At 38.9% G+C, this 26,778-nt stretch overlaps 2 protein-coding genes across 2 annotated transcripts; both read left to right on the top strand.

Annotated features, from left to right (window-relative positions):
* Positions 1-4,090: 4,090 nt before the first annotated feature.
* Positions 4,091-10,884, top strand: LOC142103379 (speedy protein 1-A-like). Its single transcript, XM_075187443.1, has 6 exons — positions 4,091-4,188; positions 4,596-4,723; positions 7,004-7,062; positions 7,642-7,727; positions 8,977-9,136; positions 10,720-10,884. The coding sequence occupies exons 1-6, from the start codon at positions 4,178-4,180 to the stop codon at positions 10,882-10,884; spliced, it is 609 nt and encodes a 202-aa protein (XP_075043544.1). The 5' UTR covers positions 4,091-4,177.
* A 7,877-nt stretch (positions 10,885-18,761) lies between these two features.
* LOC142103498 (speedy protein 1-A-like) lies at positions 18,762-24,930 on the top strand. Its single transcript, XM_075187537.1, has 6 exons — positions 18,762-18,832; positions 19,240-19,367; positions 21,542-21,600; positions 21,824-21,909; positions 22,977-23,136; positions 24,643-24,930. Exons 1-6 carry the CDS (start codon positions 18,822-18,824, stop codon positions 24,805-24,807), a joined length of 609 nt encoding a protein of 202 aa, XP_075043638.1. The 5' UTR covers positions 18,762-18,821; the 3' UTR covers positions 24,808-24,930.
* Positions 24,931-26,778: the final 1,848 nt, after the last annotated feature.

Raw genomic sequence — 26,778 nt, 5'->3', positions numbered from 1 at the left:
AGATTCCTCAGTGCTTCCAAGTAGGTTTGCAAGATCAGTCTCAGACATATATTGGACAGTTGAAGAGTGCAGATATAGAGCCTTATTCCTCAAGGCATGTATGTGCCAAGTTGAAGCGTATTATCCACAAAATCACTCTACGCATGCCCAGAACCATCAGATACGGCCGTGAATGCAGCCCTGTTCCATGCGCCTCCGAGTGCAAAGGACACTTACTACAGTATCCAAGATCGGGGAGTGAATTTGGTGGGGAAGGGGCGTTTTGCCATTGCCATTTTACAGTAGGGGTATGCAAAACTTTAGCGCATGCAGCCACGGACGTATTAAGCTCCATACACTTCAAAGTTACTTGTTTTTCTGCAATATCTCTTGCACCAGCTAGGGGTCTAGTTTAACTTCAGCCAGCGGGTCTGGTGGTCCCATGCTGTCAGTGAGAAGCATGGGAAACCCTGTTAGCTTATGAATAGACCTCGTGACCTTCAATATTTCATTTTGCTGCCTGTGTTCCTCCATAGAGTAACTAAGTATCATTGTGATGTTTATGGAATTTTTACAACTACCTGTGGGATATTTTATGTGTTTGAATTTTATGGACAACTACAGGACTTAGGATGGTATTTATTTTTGCTCAGCTACAGGTCCTTGGAATGTTTTGGGATTTACTATGGACTCAAGCTTTAAGGATCAACAGCTGTTGGTAAGCATATCTGGGATTTTATTATTTTTAATCAAATTATGTGGCATAAAAGAGGTGTTTGCTTTACTTAAATTTTAGTGTGTGGCACTGCATGGTTCAATGGGCTCTGGGTGTCAGGGCATGCTGGCTCTTGTGGTTCCAGTGCTAGCATGCTCTGGCTGCAATGGGTATGCTTGTGCTTGTAGTTCTACAAGCACCTGCATGCCCAGACTATTATTGGCAGCCTGGCTGTCTGGGACCTGTAGTTCCACAAGCTAGAATTGTGTTTAATTAAAAATTATTTTTTTTTTTTACACTTTCATTACCCCACACCCACGGCCCATGGTGTGGGAAGAGCGTTAGTGCTTCCAGCATGGGGCAGAGTATCCCAAAGGTGGACCCAACTCCCTAGGAGATCCAGACCAGTGTTGAGCACCCTGGGGCTTGCTTGTCATTATGACAGGGGAACCCCATGCTGCGGGTTTCCTTGCTATAGTCCCACCAGCCACAGCTGACTTGCCCAGTGCTGGTTTTCATAAAGTGGTTGCAGACCCCATGCTTTTTCCCACACCAAAAGAAGGCTGGCAACTCAAGGGTTAATATCATTAGCAGGGTGGCGGTGTTTCATGGTGATGAGCGGTGAGGTGTGGTGATGTGGACCGCTGGCGGCTTCCCTGGTTGGGAGCAGTCCGGTCGTTGGAGGCTGACTGTCTCTGAATGGGATTGGGCTGCACCTACAGAGGCTGTGTGTGACTAAGTGAAAACATGCCCACCAAGGGATATGTAAGAATATAAGATGCATTTGTGAACTGCCGTTTATATTAGCATAGGGTTATGTTCCTTTACTTAAAAGAAATGTACCAACTTTTTTAAACACTTATTTTTATGTATTGTTCTGATCTATTTATTACATAATACTACCACTGGTGTGTATAGAAGAAATTAATAATGTGGCATATATATATATCTATAGGTGGGTCATATCACCAAACAAGTTGGGAACCATTACTCTACGTATTGCAATCAGCAATCATGCATCTCTATTTTCAATCCCTAATTAATGAGTGGTTGTTTCCTGTGAAACGTTTTCAAGGTTCTTATAGGTTGCAAGGAGTTAAAGAGTTGTGACCACAACGTTCAAATATCAATTTTTTTATTGCAAACAATTAAAAATATAATAATAATAATAATAATATACGTAGCTTCGATAGTTCTCTTTGTAATATGTCTACTCAGCAGTTATCCAGGGCCCCTCTCTCTCTCTCTCGCTGAATAGACAAATGACGGTCCAGGACGAGGCAACTTGTGTTGCAGCAAAATCTTCTTTTATAGAAAGGAAACTAAGGGTGCCAAATATTACATATAAGGAATAAACATAAATAAGAATTTCTTATTGGTACAGCCATGAGTAACAGTTTCACTTATTCTACGCAGGTGCATTAGCAGTGAAGTTACAAGGGACTTTATAGTACATGCACAGTTAGCACTGAGACAACGCCTATCTGATATATGTATATATACATATCTCAGCTTTGTATTGGTTACAATAGCCTTTCATAATACACCCAATAAAAGTACAAGAACAATAAAATGGAGTTCAGCAGCCATTTTGTTTGGCCTGTCACAGTGTTGCAATTGCTTAAAGTTCTGATAACAAAATGGGGATAAAGAGTTGCCCAAAAACATGGTTCACACTGTTTCTTTGTGACTTTATTCAAGATGTGGAGTCTTCCTGTGTCCCAGAAACACCAAATAAATGTATTTCTTTTTTGGAGGAGGTGGCATAAGTATAGATTTCCTAACACATGATTATTCTGTCCAGTGTCAGTCTAATGATAAAAATCACTGGCATTTATATAATATGTGGCCATATATAGTGAAGATGAAATATTGGAAGCTAACAAATGTAACAATTTTTGTTGTAGTCATTAAGTGTCTGACTGTTTTGTGAGTTTGACCATCACAAGAAGTACACAGAACCAGCTGTTGCAGCGATGATGGGATCAGTGAGGATAAGGGTGTATGCTGTGTACATCTAGTAGAGGAAAAGAGTGAGCAAGTGGAGGAGTTTGTACATCAAGATGTACAGGTACAGGATCTATCATTGACAATGCTCAGGACTTAGACAGACAAGAGATTTTATTGTAATTTGGAGCACTAAGCTTAAGATCTATTAAACTAAATTAAAACAATGACTCATTGTCTTCCCTTCCTCATGAGATTGAATAGCTACTATTATTTCATTATCATTTCTGATTTTCAAAATTTTCTGGATAACCCATTTCCAGGTAGGAGATCCTATACTTTTTTTATTCATGAAGTTGGAAATACCTTGTATGTACTTAGTTTTATAATTTAGTTTCACTCAAAAAGCATTTCCTGTTAAAGTTTCATTGGTATCTTGTAACACTAATTTTGTAAGTGTATTACTGTAAGTTTAGAAGGCATTGCTCAAGCTGTTAACGTGAAAAGTGACCCACATATTATATTTTGCTTGTTTTACTATTTTTCTGTAGATAATGTATTGTCCTCACATGAGGGGCAGTTTGAATGTATTTCCAACTCTTCATTTTCCTTAAATGCTGAGTGAACCGGTTAGTGCTGTTCGCTTCATGTTAGGGAAGATGTGAGGGAGATGTAGGTGGTTGGAGGGAGGAGCTAGCTATGCTCTCCATGGCCACACCCTCTCCAGTGGGAGTGGGGTCCTCTCAATAGGTCCTTCAGACTTTCCAGCTTCAGGCCCATGTGGCCCTTATACTGGCCCTGCCCGTAGCAGCCATACCCTGTGCGGTGGTATTAGTTCCTAAACTGCTAATACCGTCTATGAACGGTGTGGGCCAAGTGCCCATTGTTAGAGACCTAAAATAGATTAACTATTGATTACAGTTGACTAGATAACAGTAGTAGACTGATGTACATATAACTAAGTCTTGACTGTATTTATTATCTCATGTCAAGCTTGTGACATCTTCCTAAAAAAAAAATTAATATATTAGTTCATATATGTAATGCAGCATTTTAGCTGCAGAGCAGGTTGCCATGTTGATGTCAGTTGTATATATTCAAACTGGCCGTGAGCTCTGGTGGCTGATGGTTCTCACATCTCTGTGGATATTGGACACAGCGACAACTTGCGATTCTGAGAAATTTGAAATTTTCATATATTATATCGATTCTGAGCGATTTAAAATATTCATATATTATATTACAATCATTAATTTATAAATACATATATATTTTTATTTATATTTTTTTATATAGCATATTTATATTTAGATCTGTTAGAACATAATTTACCTGTAGTATATCATTTACTTATAAGATATATTGCGCTTTGATTTAGATAAGTTGTTTATTCTTTATTATTGTATATTCTTGTGTATCTTGTTGATTTTCCCTTTAGTTTCTCAATTTATTTCCATTTTTACCTACACCTTCTTTTTTCATTTTATTTTCACTTCATTCATTCATTCTTTGCCGGATACGACTGAGTCGAGGAGAATGGACAGGAGGTAAGTGCACTGAGCCAGTCACTACATATAGTAGGTTATGGGAGGAATAGTGTAAGGGGTCACTCCGCTAAGTGGCTAAATACATTGTGATGGTAGCTGTGGGTATAGTTGTGTCACATATTATACAATACACAATATCACTAGCTTGGGGAATATTTCTGCGGTGCAGTACTAAGTGTATAGATGTGACCTGCATCTTGGAAAGTAGCTGCATCCCCATTTTACAGCAGTAGTTCCCAAAAGCAGTATGTGTCCCTCATGTGCTAGGTGAACAAATAGGAGCATTTTCGCATTAAAAATGAATCATAGTGGTGCATTTATGGATGATACCTCACTTCCCTTATTTTTTATTTGAAAATGAATATTCATTATTTCCATAAATAAAATAAAATAATTTATTACAACAGGACATCAGAAGACAAGCTGAACCCTGCCAAGAGAATTAAACTACATGAAGATCAAAGCCAACATTGCAGCACTGAACACTCACCTAGCCTAGGACAAGAGGAGAAAGCTGCATTTTACAAACTGCTGGGTAGGACTTATTTTCTCAACATTTATTAACATTTATTAAGACTACAAACATTTATTAAAACCAAATTGTTAAAATTATTTTTCTAAGCACCATTTCAGAAATTTTGGCATCTTATTCCTGTACAATCCCAGATGTCAGTGACAGTCGGAGGGTCCAGTAATATGGGGCCAGTAAATGTTTTGCCTGGTTTCTAGCTCTGTAATTTTTCCAAATAGTATTCACATGTGAGCATTGCTTGTGCAGCACAGAAGTGTCAGCCTGTTTCTGCCACTGTAAGACTGTGAGTAGAGCAAATACCGTTGGTATCCCAATATAACATTCTATTGAATAGACTAAAAGGTTATTTCCTGCTAATCTGACAGAGTGCAAAACCCCAAAAATGGTTCCTGTCTTGAAGAATTTCAGACCACTTATCCTTTATTGTTGTAAACAACATTCTCTTACTGTAGATCAATTACAGAAGACACTTGGCAAACAATAAGTTTGGTTTTGCAAAATGCATTGGCACTGAATGTGTATAACTATCAGTTTATTACACAATATCACCTTAGACATTGACACACATGTTTTTAAAAATAAAAAGTACCTCTAGTGAGAGTGCCACATATTCATGTTGCAGTACACATGTCCCTCATTACACCATGGGGTCTGTCATCTCTATCCGCCATTGCAAGGGATTTTAAGATGGGAAAATTTTGGGAATGCTTCCATCTAATATATTACATATGGAAAACTGAGATTTTAGCTACCAAAGCACATTATTCTTTGCATAATGATGTTAGGCCAATAAATTTAATATTCTGATCAGAAGCCACATTCAAGAAAACTGAATGAATCCATTAAGCTTCCTGTTCAGAAGGAGGAACTTTTCATTTATTTATATAGTTATTTGATGGTGACATGTAGAATGAAACAACAAAATAAAATATCAAAAATGGCAACATCATGATGATATATAAAAACAGTTATATCTTCAGATAATGGTAACAAGAAGAAAAAAATGTCCCTCTACCAAAAAAAAGTGCCACAAGAAATGATTTGTTGGACCAGTTCCCCTCCCTATATAATGTTGGAAACATTTTAACTATATATTAGATGCACTAGGTAATTGTAATTGAAAATAAATACAGTTCTCTACTTCTAGGTCCAAACTCCCTAAAGCTGAATTTAGCTGAGAGGGGCCCTGGATCCAGAACTGGATTAAAGCTCTGGGGGGCCTGGGGCACTTTAGATAGGGGGGCCCCTATGATATAACATGGTTATCATTTTAGACAAATACACAGGCAGTACTGTGTGCACTACTGTTAGATGCCTCTACCAAAAAAAGTGCCACAAGAAATGATTTGTTGGATTCCCTCCTCCCCCAAATAATGGGTCCAAACTCCCTAAAGCTGAATTTTGCTGAGAGGGGGCCCTGGATCTAAAGGTCAAACCTTGGGTGGGAGATTTAGAGTTTATATTTCCCAGAACAGACTAACAGGTTGTAGTGTAGAGAGGGGGAAAACATCACTATATTCTTGTGATGTATGTATACACTTAAAGGAACTATTTGAGCCAATAAATACCATTACTAATAAGAACCTGCTAGTACCTTTGGGGCACCTGTCCCTGCTGTGTGATAATTGATTAAAGGGCACATTTTAATTTATCCTCGACTGTCCTGCATTGAGCCTAGAGCCCTGAGTCAGCACTGTACTGCTACCCAGCAGTCCTGATAAACAGTAAGTGGTCAGAGAGCATTCAGTCAGCACAACCAGCAAAGAGGTACTGCAGCAGCTAGACTTTGCACAAGAGTCATGAATGGCTCATGGTGCCTTTAAAGCAGCCTGGTGGTGGCAGCTATACCCTCCTACAACTGGGGATATCACATTGGTGTCCAGTTAACACTCAAAGAGGGTTAGTTGCTGGTTTGGCCAATTACTGCCAGTTGGAGTAGTGAGTGGTGAATAGCTTCTGGCAACCAGCAACACCCTATAAACCCATTGCATCATGTTCACCTTTAGTATGAGAAAAATCTTTTATAAAGTCTGTCAAATATTCTACATTGCTGCACTTATAGCATATTGAATATTATTTTATAGGTTTCTCTGTAGAAAAGCAGGTGTCCATATCAATCAATGAATTGCTGCAATTTTCTAGTAGTTTATGCATGAAAGTAAATGCCTGGATGGCAGCTATGGACAACACCAACTCTTCCTCACAGTAACATGCAGAAACGTTGATATAAATATCCCCCACTATATCATATAACATTTGAACATTTCATGCTTTTCATTGCAGAGGAACGTACCATCTACAGTTTCCTGAAAAGGGATTATTGCATGAGAATATCAGACAAGGTATTTATATTACTGTTACTAAACCATTACTATTTTCTTAAAGTTTTACTCAACAGCATGTAAAATATAATGATCAGTCTGATTTTATCTTTGGCCAGGGCAGTGCAAACTGAAATAGAGAAAGATAATGTCTGATTGTTTGAATTTGGTTACAAATCTTATTTATACTTTTTGCACCATGTAAACATTTAAAGGGGATTTCATCATTATGGGGGATGTTTTTTTCACATTATGGATGTAGTCGCTCCCAGTAAGGGGCTTCTCAACATACACCAAGGACTGTGTCTTCCAGCAAGAGGTTGTGTTGTGTCTAAGTTTATCTGCAATGTATTTATACACTTTGAAACCAACATTTCCGATTTGAAAATCGGGACATTTTAAGCCATGCCCCTGATCTGCTCAGCCCACATTTAGATTCACCAAACCTATGGCCCCAAATCCTATAGCCATGTCCCTAATTCTTGGGAACACACTCTTTCTGTCACAGGAAACGGACCTGAACCACTGTACAATAGGACTGCTGGGTATGTACACATGTATTTCTCCATTCTGACTATGTATCTGGTATTTCTATTCTAGTACCTACTGGCAATGGTGTTCGTGTACTTCCAGAGAGCCGGCCTCACAGTGAGCGAATACACCTGCATCAATTTTTACTCCGCACTGTAAGTATTTTCCCTCATGATTAATTCCCTCATTAGCCAAAGACATTTGTTATTTACTCACCTAATAAACAATTTACTGTCTGTCCAGACAATGGAGGATAATGTGTTAGAACTAAACAATCAAATAACAGAGGAACTATGGGTGTAAAATCAGGGCACAGCAATGTACAGGTCATTTAAGGCCTAGAGGTAAAAACTTCCCCTCTCCCTAATTTGCTGCAAGAAAAAAGCACATATCTGTCAGCACAGCGGGCGGGCAGCACTGTAGGGTATATTTGTTATTGAAAGACATCATGGTCAAAAGTCTAATCTTTTATCTCAGTTTATCATAACAATATATTAATATACTTATCTCTGTGCTTCAACATTAGTTTATCACCATGGCAGCTGAGAGATACTCAGCTGTGATGGAGAAAAATATCCAGAGCGGTAAAAGTTACTTATCTCTCTAGTGGCCCATGTTCTCCTCTCAGCATGTGTGGGGCCCAGCACACGCATGTAACTAGGAAGCTCGATTCAAAACAAATTCTATATGTAAAAATGATATCGTAAAATCAGAACACACCCTCCCAGGCACCCAATAAATGGTATATATTATGTATAGAGCAAACCCCCAGCTTGACCCCCTCCCCCTTGTCCCTCCCAATCTTACCACCTTGTAAATCAACCCTTTCCCCATCTTCTTTATGCTGTTAACATAAAAATAAAAAGTAAATAAAGTCAATGTTATATATATATATATATATATATATATATATGCACTCTACATATAAAATATGTTATATTATATTTACAATCCCCCCTCTCTCTATTCAAGTGTATTTATTTCTGTCGCTGGGACATTATCACCATTCTTAGAAAAAGCTATTGGTTAATTAGACTTTCCAATGTATTCTTTCTGTTAATGCCATCCTGGGATGTCGCTTACAGATCAGGGATCATGCTGAATACTTGATAAATAAGACAATCGCTGGAGTGAATATTGTTGGTGGAAATCTTATTAATACATTATGCAAAGTAAAAAGATTTCATTTAAAGCATTTTCACCAGAATAGGGCCCTACCTCTATGATAGATACACCCTCTATCTATTCCACACCACAGTTTATTCACAGCCTGTACTTTATAGAAAAGGAACTATGCAAGATAGGGCAGCTTCATTTTAATCATGGTAATTAAAACATATTTTGTAAATGTGTTGGCTATATGACACAGACGTACCTGCTCCTAATGGTCTTCTGTTTCTGTAGGTTACTTGCATATAAAATGGAAGAGGAAGAATTTTGTTACCATACAATCTACACTTATGGTGCGCGGCATGCTCCTATCGAGATGTTCCTGAAGAACACGGAAGCCTTATGGACCAGAATGCAGCTCGGAACATTTGTGACTCTGGAACAGTGTGAAGAGGTGTGTAAAATAGTAGGATAAGTAGAAGTAGAAGAAATTCATGGATCACTATGGGGTTCAGCGGAAAATCACCTCTTGTAAGCATTGTACAGTGTAATGTATCTTAAAAAAACATGTAGCTCCAATTGAACAACATTAAATTCCGAAGCAATTTGGAATAGTAATACGTATTGTGCGTTACACAAGGATGCTGTTTTACTATATTCACACAGCGTCATCACTAGACTGTGCCCCAGGGTTCCAAGATCATTGTCCTGGTTCTACTCTCAACCCCAACTTTAAATGACCTATCACTGCTCAGTGAGTGCACAGCTGTCAGCACTGTGCTACCAACGACAGGGTACAACATAGTACATGTAAATGACCCCCAGATAGGAGGGTACACGCTTCCTAGAGACATCATGTGATGTTCTTCAAGCCAACCTCACATCCCATGTCAATGGAGTCACCATATGGCATGGGAGAAGCATGTAGCACCACATGCAGACATATAAGGACTGCAGCTGAGACTAGCAGAATATCCTCCCACAGCCTCCACTGCCTACAACCTTCTCTACACACAGCCAGCATCAGTGACTCCTGGGGGACACGTGGCTCAGTGATGACACTTGATGGGCTTCCTTACATAATGATGTAATGTAGAGAGAGGTTCTGTGCACAGCAATTTCACATTGGGGTCTCCTGACACATTTACAGTATATGAGATCACCTGGCACAGTGGTCCATTAATTGTAATACCTATCTGCTAGTGCTTAATGTAAAGGATATAAGTGAGTTCTGTCACTTTCTAAATGGTTATTGACATTGCCCAATAAGAGTTAGAGCACAATATTGTGACACAGAAAGTGTGTATTGTGACACAGATAGGAAGTGTTTTGAAGAGAAAACTGGGGGACAGGAGAGACTGAGGCGGATGTGACTATAACAATGTGACTATACTGTACTGTTACATATATTTACTGCAGTAAATAACTACTGATGGGTCTTTGAGTGGTAAATAATAAATTGTTATATAAGGTAAAAATGACTACTTAAGAGCAAGGAGTCAGGTGGGGACTTGTCTGTGTAGGGGATTCTCTGCATGTGAACTGGTATGGAGACAATGCCACTAACACAGTAACTACCCAATACTGTGGAACATGAAACAAAATGAACTTATCCATCTGTAGATGGTGATCTCTCTTAGTATTTGCCAGTATCATGCTCTGAATATCTAAAGTGTAAAGCATTGGCTCATAGATCTGTGCATGTTGTCACTAGGAAATAGATCAAACGTTTGAGGTTAAATATAAAAGGGAACGCTTTCCTTATTGTGCATCATATTCCTATTGTCATTATGAACTAAAAGCGCTGTATCCCAGAGCAATGGTGGTCAACAAAACTGTGGTTCCCAATAGTATGTTTTACATATCTGACAGTAACAGGGCCACAAAACAGATTCTGGACCCACAAGATTTGCACCTCTATTCTAGAGCATGGATGTCCAACTAGCAGACTGTGATGTGAGTGTGATCCTCATAGTCACCTGTGTGGCCCTCTGGCTCCGTATGTTGTATAACATTTTTCTTATTGTATTGTTTTAGGTGATGAGAGACGAGCACCACTGGGCTTGGGGAAGAAACCGCAATAACCATCATGATGGAGCAATAAGACAATATTCCAGGAGGCCGTGTCGTCTGTGTTACCCGCCTCATCCCTTTCCATTTCCCTGTTACCTGCCCTGTGTCCTGCTCTGGAGTATCAACTAAAAATAACAACATTTATTGCAAATCCCAAGCCAAAATAGCTGAAATTAATTCATCGAAAGTTAATTTTTAGATATAGAGGATAAAAGTAAACATGTAGACAGACTCAACATTATAAGTGTAAATACATCTCAGAGGTGCTGAGAGAACTGCGTTAAATATATATAACGATCACAAAGCCTAGATATTACAGTGACTGCAGGGATTATAGATGTTTCCATGTTTATTTTTGGCCAAAGGATTAAACTAAGTGACTCTTATTTATCAAAATAATCAGTTATAATAAGATCATATATGGTAGGAACTCATGTAACACCATTACATAGTACAGGGTATTAGCAGATAAATTATTATAGTACAACCTGACAGGATGTAAACTAGAATAAATATGATAAAAACAGCAACTGAGATACAATAATTATCATGTATTATATGAACAAATAGAAACACTTCTATTAGTGTTATACACACAGGTATAATGTTAGTATATGATAGGATAAGTCAGAAAAATACAATTTTAAATATATTGAATTAAAAAGAATAAAATATATTAGAATATTCAAACAGTTAATAAGCAGATTACAACAGGCTATTTGAAGATAAAATATTGTATTGCATAGGACACTATTAGAATACATGAGCTGATTAGGAAGATATAAAAATATTGAATGGATACAAAGTAAGGTAAGATATCATAAGGTGTTAGTAAAAGTATGATAATATATAGCAAAAGATTGAATAAAAAAAAAAATAGACTATTAGAAGATATAATATAATGTTAGGTTAGGGCCCTGCTGCAAGAGTCTACCTTGACGTGGTGGCAGGCTTAATAATCGTTTGGTCAAAAATATTCAGTTGTGTGGTAATGGTCCATCTCTTCATCTCTTGTAGCCTAGCGAGATAAAAGCAACATATGAATCACATCAATATATAGATAGTAGAATAATAACTAGCACCGGTATAGTACATTTCTCCAGGAACATGTTCTCACATTCTTATGTATTCCATGGTGACCTGCACACCCTTAATCACTGAATGTTATTGCTAGCATAAGCTTAATTACAGAGAATACCCTTTAATTTTGTAATTACAAGTCTCCATAATGTAAATCACTTTTATTAAAAAAAGTAATGTAAAATAAAATATTTCCGCTTTCTCATATTTGCGTCTTTATAAGTTTTAGTATTAAGTTTATCCGCATACATGATGTATATAAGTATTTTGTGCATGTATTCCAAATTGTATTTGCATGTGCACTGGGTGTATTTGAGAACGACGCTAAAAGAGATGTGGAAACAGAGAAAATGTAAGTACGCTAAAATGGGGCAACAGTGCAGATGAAACAGTCCGATACTATGAGCATGTCAGCTCTTGAGACAAGTGGTGCAAACATATAAAAGTGTTTAGTGCTACAGAATTTGTACAGGATAATATGATTATTTTCTTGTAATGTGCCAAAACAACATGCTTTTTATTGCAACAAAGTCATTTGTGCTAGAGAGAGAGTTGAAGGCATACTTGCCTACTCTCCGGGAATTTCCGGGAGCCTCCCGGACTCCCAGAAGAGTAGGCGACCTCCCGAATCTTTACAGCATTCACTATAAAATGGCTAGGGATGGGGCTTAATGACAGCATTAAACACCTCCCCGTTATTCAATGTCATGAATTTCGGCATTGCCTAACAGGGGGCAGGACTATGCTGATGTGACAATGCTTCCACGCCCCCTTCCTACCCCTGCCTTATGACCTGTTCTCTGTGCTCTGCTGGTGGACAGATTTCAAAAGCTGGCAAGTATGGTTGAAGTACTGTAAATAAAATGATGCAACATCATTTATTTTTTCAATGAAGATGGCTTAGTGCTTTTTCATTTTATCACTGGTAACTGTACACTACTACCAGAGGTAGATTGGCCATAGACCTTACCAGGACTTTTCCCGGTAGGCCCATGGCTTCCTGAGGCCGCCTGGAGGAAGTGACAGGCTGTGTGCACATTGTGAGCTGCAGCAGACCTTGCTCGGCAGACCTGCAGGTCTTGTAATCAATAGCCGAACCTGCAGCCTTTATTTATTGGTTATGTGTCTGAGACCGGCTTCCTGCTTGATCAGTTTCTCTGGGTTTGACTAGCTAAGCCTGGCCAGCCCCTGCCGAGTGAGACACGGGTTGGGAGATGAGAGGGACACAGGCTGAGAGAGACATCGGCTGAGAGAGGCACGGGCTGGGAGATGAGTGGGACATAGGACTGTGCACAGGACACATGATGACCACCTAGGGTTAGAGGAGAAGAAGTTTCACAAGCAGCAAAGGAAGGGGTTCTTTACAGTAAGGGCAGAAAAGATGTGGATTTGACTGCCAGGGAATGTTGTGATGGCAGATTCAATTGATATGTTGAAGAAAGGATTAAACAAATTTTTAGTGGAATAGAGTATCCTGGGCTACGATTGTTAATTAAAATGAAGAATAGTAGTGGATCCAAGGAGATATAGTACTGCAATATTGAGTCAGGAGGGATTTTTCAGATTGGCGGTTCTTTATTTGGATCAATTTCAATTATAAAATAGGGGTCGCAGGAGATCCAAAATAGGTTGAACTTGGTGGACAGGTGTTTTGTTGCATAAATATCCATTTAGTACACAGCATCTAACATAGTAACATTAAAAGACCAACATAACAACAACATAACTGATCAGCATACCATACCATACCATACCATACTATACCATACCACATGACATGAAAAAAGAACTAGTATATATCTTGCTAACTCTCAATAGGTACAGGGGAGTTTATGGGCCCTATCTACTGAGCATGCAAAGACCTTCACGCTTGGCTAAAACCATATACTGCTCTGGAGGTAGTTCTGCCAGTGATTAAGCACAATGACAGAATCCTATATATTTCAGAACTAAAAATGACAGTCCGGTATTCCTCCTAAATCACAGCATATTCATGCCATTATTGCAGCAGTGGATTGTAATGTATCAACACTTGCTGCATAAAACATTCATTAATAATTACATTGCATTGAAATTTCTGCAGTCTGCTCTCCCCACCTGAGCCGATTCTGTAACAGGCAGGGGCGGATCTAGAAAACTACTGTACCCGGGGCGATTTAGGGGGGGGGGCGATAGTGTGCAGCCGTCGGCAGCAAGTGTCTGCTAGGGGGGGCGATCGCCCCCCCCTGGATCCGTCAATGGTAACAGGCCATACAATCATTTATATACAACAATATCCAAGTCTATGAAAGCATCAGCAATTACCATAAATGTAATGCAAAAGCATGATTGAGAATAGATGGGCCCTAGACAGCATAACAATGTTAGAGTTTTCACCCATCTCAGCAGTTAGGGCCAGTTTTAGACAAAGCCTGTTACATGGTGAATATTGTACTGGAGGCACAGAATAATTTCACCCACTCCTTTGCCAGAACCATTACTTGCTAACCATATTGCTCAGATACTAAGAGTTAGTTAGATTCCTCAGTGCCTCCAAGTAGGTTTGCAAGATCACTCTCAGATAAATATTGGACAGTTGAAGAGTGCAGATATAGAGCCTGACTCATCAAGGCATGTATGTGCCAAGTTGAAGTGTATTGTCCGCAAAATCACTCTACGCATGCCCAGAAACATCATATATGGCCGTGAATGCAGCCCTGTTCCATGCGCCTGCAAGTGCAAAGAATACTTGCTACAGTATCCAAGATCGGGGAGTGAATTCGGTGGGGAGGGGGCATTTTGCCATTGCCATTTTACAGTAGGGGCATGCCAAACTTGAGTGCATGCAGCCACGGACGTATTAAGCTCCATACACTTCAAAGTTACTTGTTTTTCTGCAATATCCCTTCACCAGCTCGGGGTCTAGTTTAACTTCAGCCAGCAGGTCTGGTGGTCCCACGCTGTCAGTGTGAAGTATGGGAAACCCTGTTAGCTTATGAATAGACCTCGTGACCTTCAATATTTCATTTTGCTGCGTGTGTTCCTCCATAGAGTAACTAAGTATCATTGTGATGTTTATGGTATTTTTTTTTTACAACTACCTGTGGGATATTTTATGGGTTTGAATTTTATGGACAACTACATGACTTAGGATGGTATTTATTTTTGCTCAGCTACAGGTCCTTGGAATGTTTTAGGATTTACTATGGTCTCAAGCTTTAAGGATCAACAGCTGTTGGTAAGTATATCTGGGATTTTATTATTTTTAATTAAATTATATAGCATAAAAGAGATGTTTGCTTTACTTAAATTTTAGTGTGTGGCACTGCATGGTTCAATGGGCTCTGGGTGTCAGGGCATGCTGGCTCTTGTGGTTCCAGTGCTAGCATGCTCTGGCTGCAATGGGCATGCTTGTGCTTGTAGTTCTATAAGCACCTGCATGCCCAGACTGTTATTGGCAGCCTGGCTGTCTGGGATCTGTAGTTCCACAAGCTAGAATTGTGTTTAATAAATTTTTCCTTTTTTCTTTTACATTTTCATTACCCCACACCCACGGCCCATGGTGTGGGAAGAGCGTTAGTGCTTCCAGCATGGGGCAGAGTATCCCAAAGGTGGACCCAATTCCCTAGGAGATCCAGACCAGTGCTGAGCAGCCTGGGGCTTGCTTGTTAGGGGAACCCCATGCTGCGGATTTCCCTGCTATAGTGCCACCAGCCGCGGCTTACTTTCCCAGTGCTGGTTATCATAAAGTGGTTGCAGACCCCACACCAAAACAAGGCTGGCAAGGGTTTTATTTCATTAGCAGGGTGGCGGTGTTTCATGGTGATGAGCGGTGCGGTGTGGTGATGTGGACCGCTGGTGGCTTCCCTGATTGGGAGCAGTCCGGTCATTGGAGGCTGACTGTTGCTGAATGGGATTGGGCTGCACCTACAGAGGCTGTGTGTGACTAAGTGAAAACATGCCCAACAAGGGATATGTGAGAATCTACTATATAAATGGCTAGTGGCGTGTGTGGGAAAAAAAAAACCAAGCTGCAGCGCCACCTGTTGGGCAGATTTATACATTGACCTATATATTTCTTGAAGGAGAAGTGACAGTTGGGAGTGGTTAGTCGTTGCCGGGGGTGACAGTGGGGAGTTTTTAACACCTTAAGTAGTTTGATTTGACTAGAATGCATGATTATCATGCACGCGTTAACTGACCTACTAAATTCTTAGTGTGTGTGGGAAAAAAACTCAAAAAGGGCTGAAATTTGGTATACTGACATTATTGATGAGTTGAGGGGTCAAACTCATTTTCGTGAGGTAATTTTACCTCATGAACACACATGTGTACAGTGGCGGATCCAGGGGGGTGCGATCGGGGCAATCGCCCCCCTCCCCCTAGCAGGGGTATGTGCAGGTCCGTTTGGCAGTGACAGTGTGCTGCCCGGCTGCTCTGATTGTGTTTTAAACACAATCAGAGCAGCCGGGCAGCACACTGTCCCTGCCTGTCACTGCCGAGCGGACCTGCACATGCTGTGCAGCCCCCGGTAGCCTCAGAAGTTGGAAAGGGGGCGGGGCCTAAATCGCCCCGCCCTTACATATCCCCGGGGAACAAACATTTTTCATTTTAAAAAAAGGGTGCTTGCATCGGGAAGTAACGCTCTTCCCCTGTGGAGGCCTGGGCTAGGCCCAAATGCTTGACAAGAACCTTTTTAACACCTTAAGTAGCTTGATTTGACTAGAATGCATGAGTATCATGCATGCGTTAACTTGTATAATATAAGATGCATTTGCGAGGAGTAAAAGAGTCTCTCTCTCTCTCTCTTTCTCGGCAACTTGTGTCGCAGAAAAATCTTCTGTTACAGAAAGGAAACTTAGGGTGCCGAATTTAACTAACATATAAGAAATAAACATAAATAAGAATTTCTTATTGGTACAGCCATGAGTAACAGTTTCACTTATTCTATGCAGGTGCAATAGCAGTGAAGTTACAAGGGACTTTCCAGTACATGGGACTTTAGCACTGAGACAACGCGCAGCTGATATATGTATAAAGACATATCCCGGCTTTGTATTGGTTACAATAGCATTTCATAATACACCCAATAAAAGTACAAGAACAATAAAATGGAGTTCAGCAGCCATTTTGTTTGGCCTGTCACAGTGGTGCAATTGCTTAAAGTTCTGATAACAAAATGGGAATAATGAGTTGGCCAAAAACATGGTTCACATCACAGTGTTTCTTTGTGACTTTATTCAAGATGCGGAGTCTTCCTGTGTCCCAGAAACACCAAATAAATGTATTTCTTTCTTGGAGGAGGTGGCATAAGTATAGATTTCCTAACACATGATTATTATGTCCAGTTTCATTCTAATGATAAAAATCACTGGCATTTATATAATATTTGGCCATATATAGTGAAGATGAAATATTGGAAGCTACCAAATGTAACAAATTTTTGTTGTAGCGATTAAGCGTCTGACTGTTTTGTGAGTTTGTCCATCACAAGAAGTACACAGAACCAGCTGTTGCAGCGATGATGGGATCAGTGAGGATAAGGGTGTATGCTGTGTACATCTAGTAGAGGAAAAGAGTGAGCAAGTGGAGGAGTTTGTACATCAAGATGTACAGGTACAGGATCTATCATTGACAATGCTCAGGACTTAGACAGACAAGAGATTTTATTGTAATTTGGAGCACTAAGCTTAAGATCTATTAAACTAAATTAAAACAATGACTCATTGTCTTCCCTTCCTCATGAGATTGAATAGCTACTATTATTTCATTTTCATTTCTGATTTTCAAAATTTTCTGGATAACCCATTTCCAGGTAGGAGATCCTATACTTTTTTTATTCATGAAGTTGGAAATACCTTGTATGTACTTAGTTTTATAATATAGTTTCACTCAAAAAGCATTTCCTGTTAAAGTTTCATTGGTATCTTGTAACACTAATTTTGTAAGTGTATTACTGTAAGTTTAGAAGGCATTGCTCAAGCTGTTAACGTGAAAAGTGACCCACATATTATATTTTGCTTGTTTTACTATTTTTCTGTAGATAATGTATTGTCCTCACATGAGGGGCAGTTTGAATGTATTTCCAACTCTTCATTTTCCTTAAATGCTGAGTGAACCGGTTAGTGCTGTTCGCTTCATGTTAGGGAAGATGTGAGGGAGATGTAGGTGGTTGGAGGGAGGAGCTAGCTATGCTCTCCATGGCCACACCCTCTCCGGTGGGAGTGGGGTTCTCTCAATAGGTCCTTCAGACTTTCCAGCTCCAGGCCCATGTGGCCCTTATACTGGCCCTGCCCGTAGCAGCCATACCCTGTGCAGTGGCATTAGTTTCTCCACTGCTAATATCGTCTATGAACGGTGTGGGCCAAGTGCTCATTGTTAGGGACCTAAAATAGATTAACTATTGATTACAGTTGACTAGATAACAGTAGTAGACTGATGTACATATAACTAAGTCTTGATTGTATTTATTATCTCATGTCAAGCTTGTGACAGCTTCCTAAAAAAGATTAATAAATTAGTTTGTTTATGTAATGCAGCATTTTAGCTGCAGAGCAGGTTGCCATGGTGATGTCAGTTGTATATATTCAAACTGGCCGTGAGCTCTGGTGCCTGATGGTTCTCACATCTCTGTGGATATTGGACACAGCGACAACTTGCGATTCTGAGAAATTTGAAATATTCATATATTATATAGATTCTGAGCGATTTAAAATATTCATATATTATATTACATTAATTAATTTATAAATACATATATATTTTTATTTTTATTTTTTTATATAGCATATTTATATTTAGATCTGTTAGAACATAAGTTATCTTTAGTATAACATTTACTTATAAGATATATTGTGCTTTGATTTAGATAAGTTGTTTATTCTTATTATTGTATAGTATTGTGCATCTTCTTGATTTTCTCAATTTATTGCCCATTTTTACCTGCACCTTCTATTTTAATTTTATCTTCACTTCGTTCTTTGCCGGATCTGACTGAGTCGAGGAGAATGGACAGGAGGTAAGTGCACTGAGCCAGTCACTACATATAGTAGGTTGTGGGGGGAGTAGTGGAAGGGATCACACCGGTAAGGGACTAAATACATTGTGATGGGGGCTGAGGGTATAGTTGTGTCACATATTATACAATACACAATATCACTAGCTTGGGGAATATTTCTGCGGTGCAGTACTGAGTGTATAGATGTGACCTGCATCTTGGAAAGTAGCTGCATCCCCATTTTACAGCAGTAGTTCCCAAAAGCAGTATGTGTCCCTCATTTGCTAGCTGAACAAATAGAACCATTTTCGCATTAAAAATGAATTATAGTCGTGCATTTATGGATAACACATCACTTCCCTTATTTTTTATTTGAAAATTAATATTCATTATCTCCATAAATAAAATAAAATAATTTATCACAACAGGACATCAGAAGACAAGCTGAACCCTGCCAAGAGAATTAAACTACATGAAGATCAAAGCCAACATTGCAGCACTGAACACTCACCTAGCCTAGGACAAGAGGAGAAAGCTGCATTTTACAAACTGCTGGGTAGGACTTATTTTCTCAACATTTATTAACATTTATTAAGACTACAAACATTTATTAAAACCAAATTGTTAAAATTATTTTTCTAACCACCATTGCAGAAATTTTGGCATCTTTTTCCCGTACAACCCCAGATGTCAGTGACAGTCGGAGGGTCCAGTGATATGGGGCCAGTAAATGTTTTGCCTGGTTTCTAGCTCTGTAATTTTTCCAAATAGTATTCACATGTGAGCATTGCTTGTGCAGCACAGAAGTGTCAGCCTGTTTCTGCCACTGTAAGGCAGTGAGTAAAGCAAATGCCTTTGGTATCCCAATATAACATTCTATTGAATAGACTAAAAGGTTATTTCCTGCTAATCTGACAGAGTGCAAAACCCCAAAAATGGTTTCTGTCTTGAAGAATTTCAGACCACTTATCCTTTATTGTTGTAAACAATATTCTCTTAATGTAGATCAATTACAAAAAACACTTGGCAAACAATAAGTTTGGTTTTGCAAAATGCATCCACACTGATGCTATGGAACATGGAAAATCTGACAGAAAACTGTAAGCAGTAGGACAAGTACCGATAATGGAGATATTTGTGCATTCATTTTTAAAAACAAATAATTTAATTTATAAAGTGTGAAGTAAGAATGTGTACAACTATCAGTTTATTACACAATATCACCTTAGACATTGACACACATGTTTTTAAAAATAAAAAGTACCTCTAGTGAGAATGCCACATATTCATGTTGCAGTACACAGGTCCCTCATTACACCATGGGGTCTGTCATCTCTATCCGCCATTGCAAGGGATTTTAAGATGGGAAAATTTTGGGAATGCTTTTATCTAACATATTACATATGGGAAACTGAGATTTTAGCTACCAAAGCACATTATTCTTTGCATAATGAATTTAGGCCAATAAATTCAATATTCTGATCAGAAGCCACATTCAAGATAACTGAATGAGTCCACTAAGCTTCCTGTTCAGAAGGAGGAACTTTTCATTTATTTATATAGTTATTTGATGGTGACATGTAGAATGAAACAACAAAATAAAATAGCACAAATGTCAACATCATGATGATATATTAAAACAGTTATATCTTCAGATAATGCTAACAAGAAGAAAAAAAATTCTTATGTCCCTCTACAAAAAAAAAGTGCCACAAGAAATGATTTGTTGGATCAGTTCCCCTCCCCCCATATAATGAGGGAAACATTTTAACTATATATTAGAAGTACTAGGTAATTGCAATTGAAAATAAATACAGTTCTCTACTTCTAGGTCCAAACTCCCTAAAGCTGAATTTCGCTGAGAGGGGCCCTGGATCTAAAGGTCAAAGCTTGGGTGGGAGATTTAGAGTTTATATTTCCTGGAACAGACTAACAGGTGGTAATGTAGAGAGGGGAAAACATCACTATCTTCTTGTGATGTATGTATACACTTAAAGAAACTATTTGAGCCAATAAATACCATTACTAATAAGAACCTGCTAGTTTCCATGGGGCACCTGTCACTGCTGTGTTCCTGTGATAACTTATTAAAGGGCACATTTTAATTTATCCTCGGCTGTCCTGCATTGATCCCTGAGTCAGCACTGTCCTGCTACCCAGCAGTCCAGATCCACAGAAAGTGGTCAGAGAGCATTCAGTCAGCACAACCAGCATAGAGCTGCTGCAGGAGCTACACAATGCACGAGAAGCATGTGTGGTTCATGGTGCCTTTAAAGCAGCCTGGTGGTGGCAGCTATACCCTCCTACAACTGGGGATATCACATTGGTGTCCAGTTAACACTCAAAGATGGTGAGTTGCTGGTTTGGCCAATTGGTACCAGTCGGAGTAGTGAGTGGTGACTAGCTTCTGGCAACCAGCAACACCCTATAAACCCATTGCATCATGTTCAACTTTAGTATGAGAAAATTATTTTAGAAAGTCTGTCTAATATTCTACATTACTGCACTTATAGCATATTGATTATTATTTTATAGGTCTCTCTGTAGAAAAGCAGGTGTCCATATCAATGAGATGCTGTAATTTTCTAATAGTTTACGCATAAAAGTAAATGTCTGGATGGCAGCTGTGGGCAACACCAACTCTTCCTCACAGTTACATGTAGAAACGTTGATATAAATATTCCCCACTATATCATATAACATTTGAACATTTCATGCTTTTCATTGCAGAGGAACGTACCATCTACAGTTTTCTGAAAAGGGATTATTGCATGAGAATATCAGACAAGGTATTTATTTTACTGTTACTTTACTATTACTATTTTCTTATAGTTTTACTCAACAGCATGTAATATATAATGATCAGTCTGATATTATCTTTGGCCAGGGCAGTGCAAACTGAAATAGAGAAAGATAATGTCTGATTGTTTGAATTTGGTTACAAAACTTATTTATACTTTTTGTACCATGTATTTCTCCATTCTGACTATGTATCTGGTATTTCTATTCTAGTACCTACTGGCAATGGTGTTCGTGTACTTCCAGAGAGCCGGCCTCACAGTGAGCGAATACACCTGCATCAATTTTTACTCCGCACTGTAAGCATTTTCCCTCATGATTAATTCCCTCATTAGCCAAAGACATGGGTTATTTACTCACCTAATAAACAATTTACTGTCTGTCCAGACAATGGAGGATAATGGGCTAGAATTAAACAATCAAATAACAGAGGAACTATGGGTGTAAAATCAGGGCACAGCAATGTACAGGTCATTTAAGGCCTAGATGTAAAAATTTCCTCTCTCCCTAATTTGCTGCAAGAAAAAAGCACATATCTGTCAGCACACCGGGCGGGCAGCACTGTAGGGTATATTTGTTATTGAAAGACATCATGGTCAAAAATCTAATCTTTTATCTCAGTTTATCATGACAATATATTAATATACTTATCTTGGTGCTTCAACATTAGTTTATCACCGTGGCAGCTGAGAGATATTCAGCTGTGATGTAGAAAATTATCCAGAGCTGTAAAACTTACTTATCTCTATAGTGGCCCATGTCCTCTCAGCATGTGCGGGGCCCAGCACACGCGTGTAACTAGGAATATCGATTCAAAAAAAATTCTATATGTAAAAGTATATTATAGAACCAGAACACACCCTCCCAAGCACCCAATAAATTGTACATAATGTTATGTTATATTATATTTGCAATCCCCCCTCTCCCTATTCAAGTGTTTTTTTTCTGTCGCAGGGACATTATCCCCATTCTTAGAAAAAGCTATCGGTTAATTAGATTTTTCAATGTATTCCTTCTGTTAATGCCATCCTGAGATGTCGCTTACAGATCAGGGATCATGGTTGATACTTGATAAATAAGAAAAACGCTGGAGTGAATATTGTTGGTGGAAATCTCATTAATACATTATGCAAAGTAAAAAGATTTAATTTAAAGCGTTTTCACCAGAAGAGGGCCCTACCTCTATGATAGATACACCCTCTATATATTCCACACCACAGTTTATTCACAGCCTGTACCTTATAGAAAAGGAACTATGCAAGATAGGGCAGCTTCATTTTAATCATGGTAATTAAAACATATTTTGTAAATGTGTTGGCTATATGACACAAACGTACCTACTCCTAATAGTCTTCTGTTTCTGTAGGTTACTTGCATATAAAATGGAAGAGGAAGAATTTTGTTACCATACAATCTACACTTATGGTGCACGACATGCTCCTATCGAGATGTTCCTGAAGAACACAGAAGCCTTATGGACCAGAATGCAGCTCCGAACATTTGTGACTCTGGAACAGTGTGAAGAGGTGTGTAAAATAGTAGGATAAGTAGAAGTAGAAGAAATTCATGGATCACTATGGGGTTCAGCGGAAAATCACCTCTTGTAAGCGTTGTACATTGCAATGTATCTGAAAAAAACATGTAGCTCCAATTGAACAACATTAATTACCAAAGCAATTTGGAATAGTAATAAGTATTGTTTGTTACACAAGGATGCTGTTTTACTATATTCACACAGCGTCATCACTAGACTGTGCCCCAGGGTTCCAAGATCGGTGTCATGGTTCTACTCTCGACCCAATTTTAAATTACCTATCACTGCTCAGTGAGTGCACAGCTGTCAGCACTGTGCTGTCAACGACAGGGTACAACATAGTACATGTAACTGACCCCCAGATAGGAGGATCCACGCATCCTAGAGACATCATGTTATGTTCTTCAAGAAAACCTCAAATCCCATGTCAATGGAGTCACCATATGGCATGGGAAAAGCATGTAGCACAACATGCAGACATATAAGGACTGCTGCTGAGACTAGCAGAATATCCACCCAAAGCCTCCACTGCCTCCCACCTTCTCTATACACACAGCCAGCATCAGTGACTCCTGGGGGACACGTGGCTCAGTGATGCTTCCTTACAGAATGATGTAATGTGGGGAGAGGTTCTGTGCACAGCAATTTCACATTGGGGTTTCCTTACAGTTACAGCATATGGGATGATCTGGCACAGTGGTCCATTAATTGTAATACCTACCTGCTAGTGCTTAATGTAAAGGATATAAGTGAGTTCTGTCACTTTCTAAATGATTATTGACCTTGCCCAATCAGAATGCAGAGACTGAGATGGAAGTGACTATAGCAATGTGACTATACTGTACTGTTAGATATATTTACTGCAGTAAATAACAACTAATGGGTCTTTGAGTGGTAAATAATAAATTGTTATTTGAGGTAAAAATTACTACTTAAGAGCAAGGAGTCAGGTGGGGACTGGTCTGTCTAGGGGATTCTCTGCATGTGATGCTATGAAGACAATGCCACTAAAACAGTAACTACCCAATACTGTGGAAAATGAAACAAAATGAAATTATCCATCTGTAGATGGAGATCTCTCTTAGTATTTGCCAGTATCATGCTCTGAATATCTAAAGTGTAAAGCATTGGCTCATAGATCTGTGCATGTTGTCACTAGTAAATAGATCAAACGTTTGTGGTTAAATATAAAAGGGAACGCTTTCCTCATTGTGCATGGACACCTTTATTCATCATATTCCTATTGTCAATAGGAACTAAAAGCACTGTATCCCAGAGCAATGGTGGTCAACAAAACTGTGGTTCCCAATAGCATGTTTTATATATCTGACAGTCACAGGGCCACAATACAGATTCTGGACCCACAAGATGTGCACCTCTATTCTAGAGCATGGATGTCCAACTAGCAGACTGTGATGTGAGTGTGACCCTCATAGTCACTTGTGTGACCCTCTGGCTCCATATGTTGTATCACATGTTTCTTATTGTATTGTTTTAGGTGATGAGAGACGAGCACCACTGGGCTTGGGGAAGAAACCGCAATAACCATCATGATGGAGCAATAAGACAATATTCCAGGAGAACGTGTCGTCTGTGTTACCCGCCTCATCCCTTTCCATTTCCCTGTTACCGGCCCTGTGTCCTGCTCTGGAGTATCACCTAAAAATAACAACATTTATTGCAAATCCCAAACAAAAATAGCTGAAATTAATTCATCGAAAATTAATTTTTAGATATAGAGGATAAAAGTAAACATGTAGACACAGACACAACATTATAAGTGTAAATACATCTTAGAGGTGCGGAGAGAACTGCGTTAAATATATATACACAAAGCCTAGATATTACAGTGACTGCTGGGACTTCTAGATGTTTCCATGTATATTTTTGGCCAAAGGATTAAACTAAATGACTCTTATTTAGCAAAATAATCAGGTATAATAAGATTATATATGGTAGGAACTCATGTAACACCATTACATAGTACAGGGTATTAGCAGATAAATTATTACAGTACAACATGACAGGATGTAAACTAGAATAAAGATGTTAAAAACAGCAACTGAGATATGATAATTATCATATATTATATGAACAAATAGAAACACTTCTATTAGTGTTACACACACAGGTATAATGTTAGTATATGATAGGATAAGTCAGAAAAATACCATTTTAAATATATTAAATTAAAAAGAATAAAATATATTAGAATATTCAAACAATTAATAAGCAGATTACAACAGGCTATTTGAAGATAAAATATTGTATTGCTTAGGACACTATTAGAATACATGAGCTGATTAGGAAGATGTAAGAATATTGAATGGATACAAAATAAGGTAAGATATCATAAGGTGCTAGTAAAAGTATGATAATATTTAGCAAAAGATTGAATAAAAAAGAAATAGACTATAATAAGATATAGTATAATGTTAGGTTAGGGCCCTGCTGCAAGAGTCTACCTTGACGTGGTGGCAGGCTTAATAATCATTTGGTCAAAAATATTCAGTTGTGTGGTAATGGTCCATCTCTTCATCTCTTGTAGCCTAGCGAGATAAAAGCAACATATGGATCACATCAATATATAGATGGTAGAATAACAACTAGCACCGGTATAGTACATTTCTCCATGAACACGTTCTCACATTCTTATGTATTCCATGGTGACCTGCCCACCCTTCATCACTGAATGTTATTGCTAGCATAAGCTTAATTACAGAAAATAACCTTTAATTTTGTAATTACAAGTCTCCATAATGTAAATCACTTTTATTAAAAAAAATAATGTAAAATAAAATATTTCCACTTTCTCATATTTGCGTCTTTATAAGTTTTAGTATTAAGTTTATCCGCATACATGATGTGTATAAGTCTTTTGTGCATGTATTCCAAATTGTATTTGCATGTGCACTGGGTGTATTTGAGAACGACGCTAAAAGAGATGTGGAAACGGAGAAAGTGTAAGTACGCTAAAATGGGGCAACAGTGCAGATGAAACAGTCAGATATTATGAGCATGTCAGCTCTTGAGACAAGTGGTGCAAACATATAAAAGTGTTTAGTGCTACAGAAATGTGCCAAAACAACATGGTTTATATTGCAACAAAGTCATTTCTACCAGAGAGAGAGTTGAAGGCATACTTGCCTACTCTCCGGGAATTTCCGGGAGCCTCCCGGACTCCCAGAAGAGTAGGCGACATCCCGGATCCTTACAGCATTCACTATAAAACGGCTAGGGATGGGGCTTAATGACAGCATTAAACCCCTCCCCGTTATTCAATGTTATGAATTTCGGCATTGCCTAACAGGGGCCGGGGCTATGCTGATATGACAATGCTGCCACGCCCCCTCCTACCCCTGCCTCATGACCTGTTCTCTGTGCTCTGCTGGTGGACAGATTTCAAAAGCTGGCAAGTATGGTTGAAGGACTGTAAATAAAATGATGCTACATCATTTTTTTTTTTCAATGAAATGGCTCAGTGCTTTTTCATTTCATCACTGGTAACTGTACACTACTACCAGAGGCAGATTGGCCATAGACCTTACCAGGACTTTTCCCGGTAGGCCGATGGCTTCCTGAGGCCGCCTGGAGGCAGCGACAGGCTGTGTGCACACTGTAAGCTGCAGCAGAC

The sequence above is a fragment of the Mixophyes fleayi genome, chromosome 10, assembly GCF_038048845.1.
Source record: "Mixophyes fleayi isolate aMixFle1 chromosome 10, aMixFle1.hap1, whole genome shotgun sequence".
NCBI lineage: Eukaryota > Metazoa > Chordata > Amphibia > Anura > Limnodynastidae > Mixophyes > Mixophyes fleayi.
The sequence above is the reverse complement of the archived record's forward strand: the minus strand, read 5'-3'. Positions and strand labels throughout refer to the sequence as shown.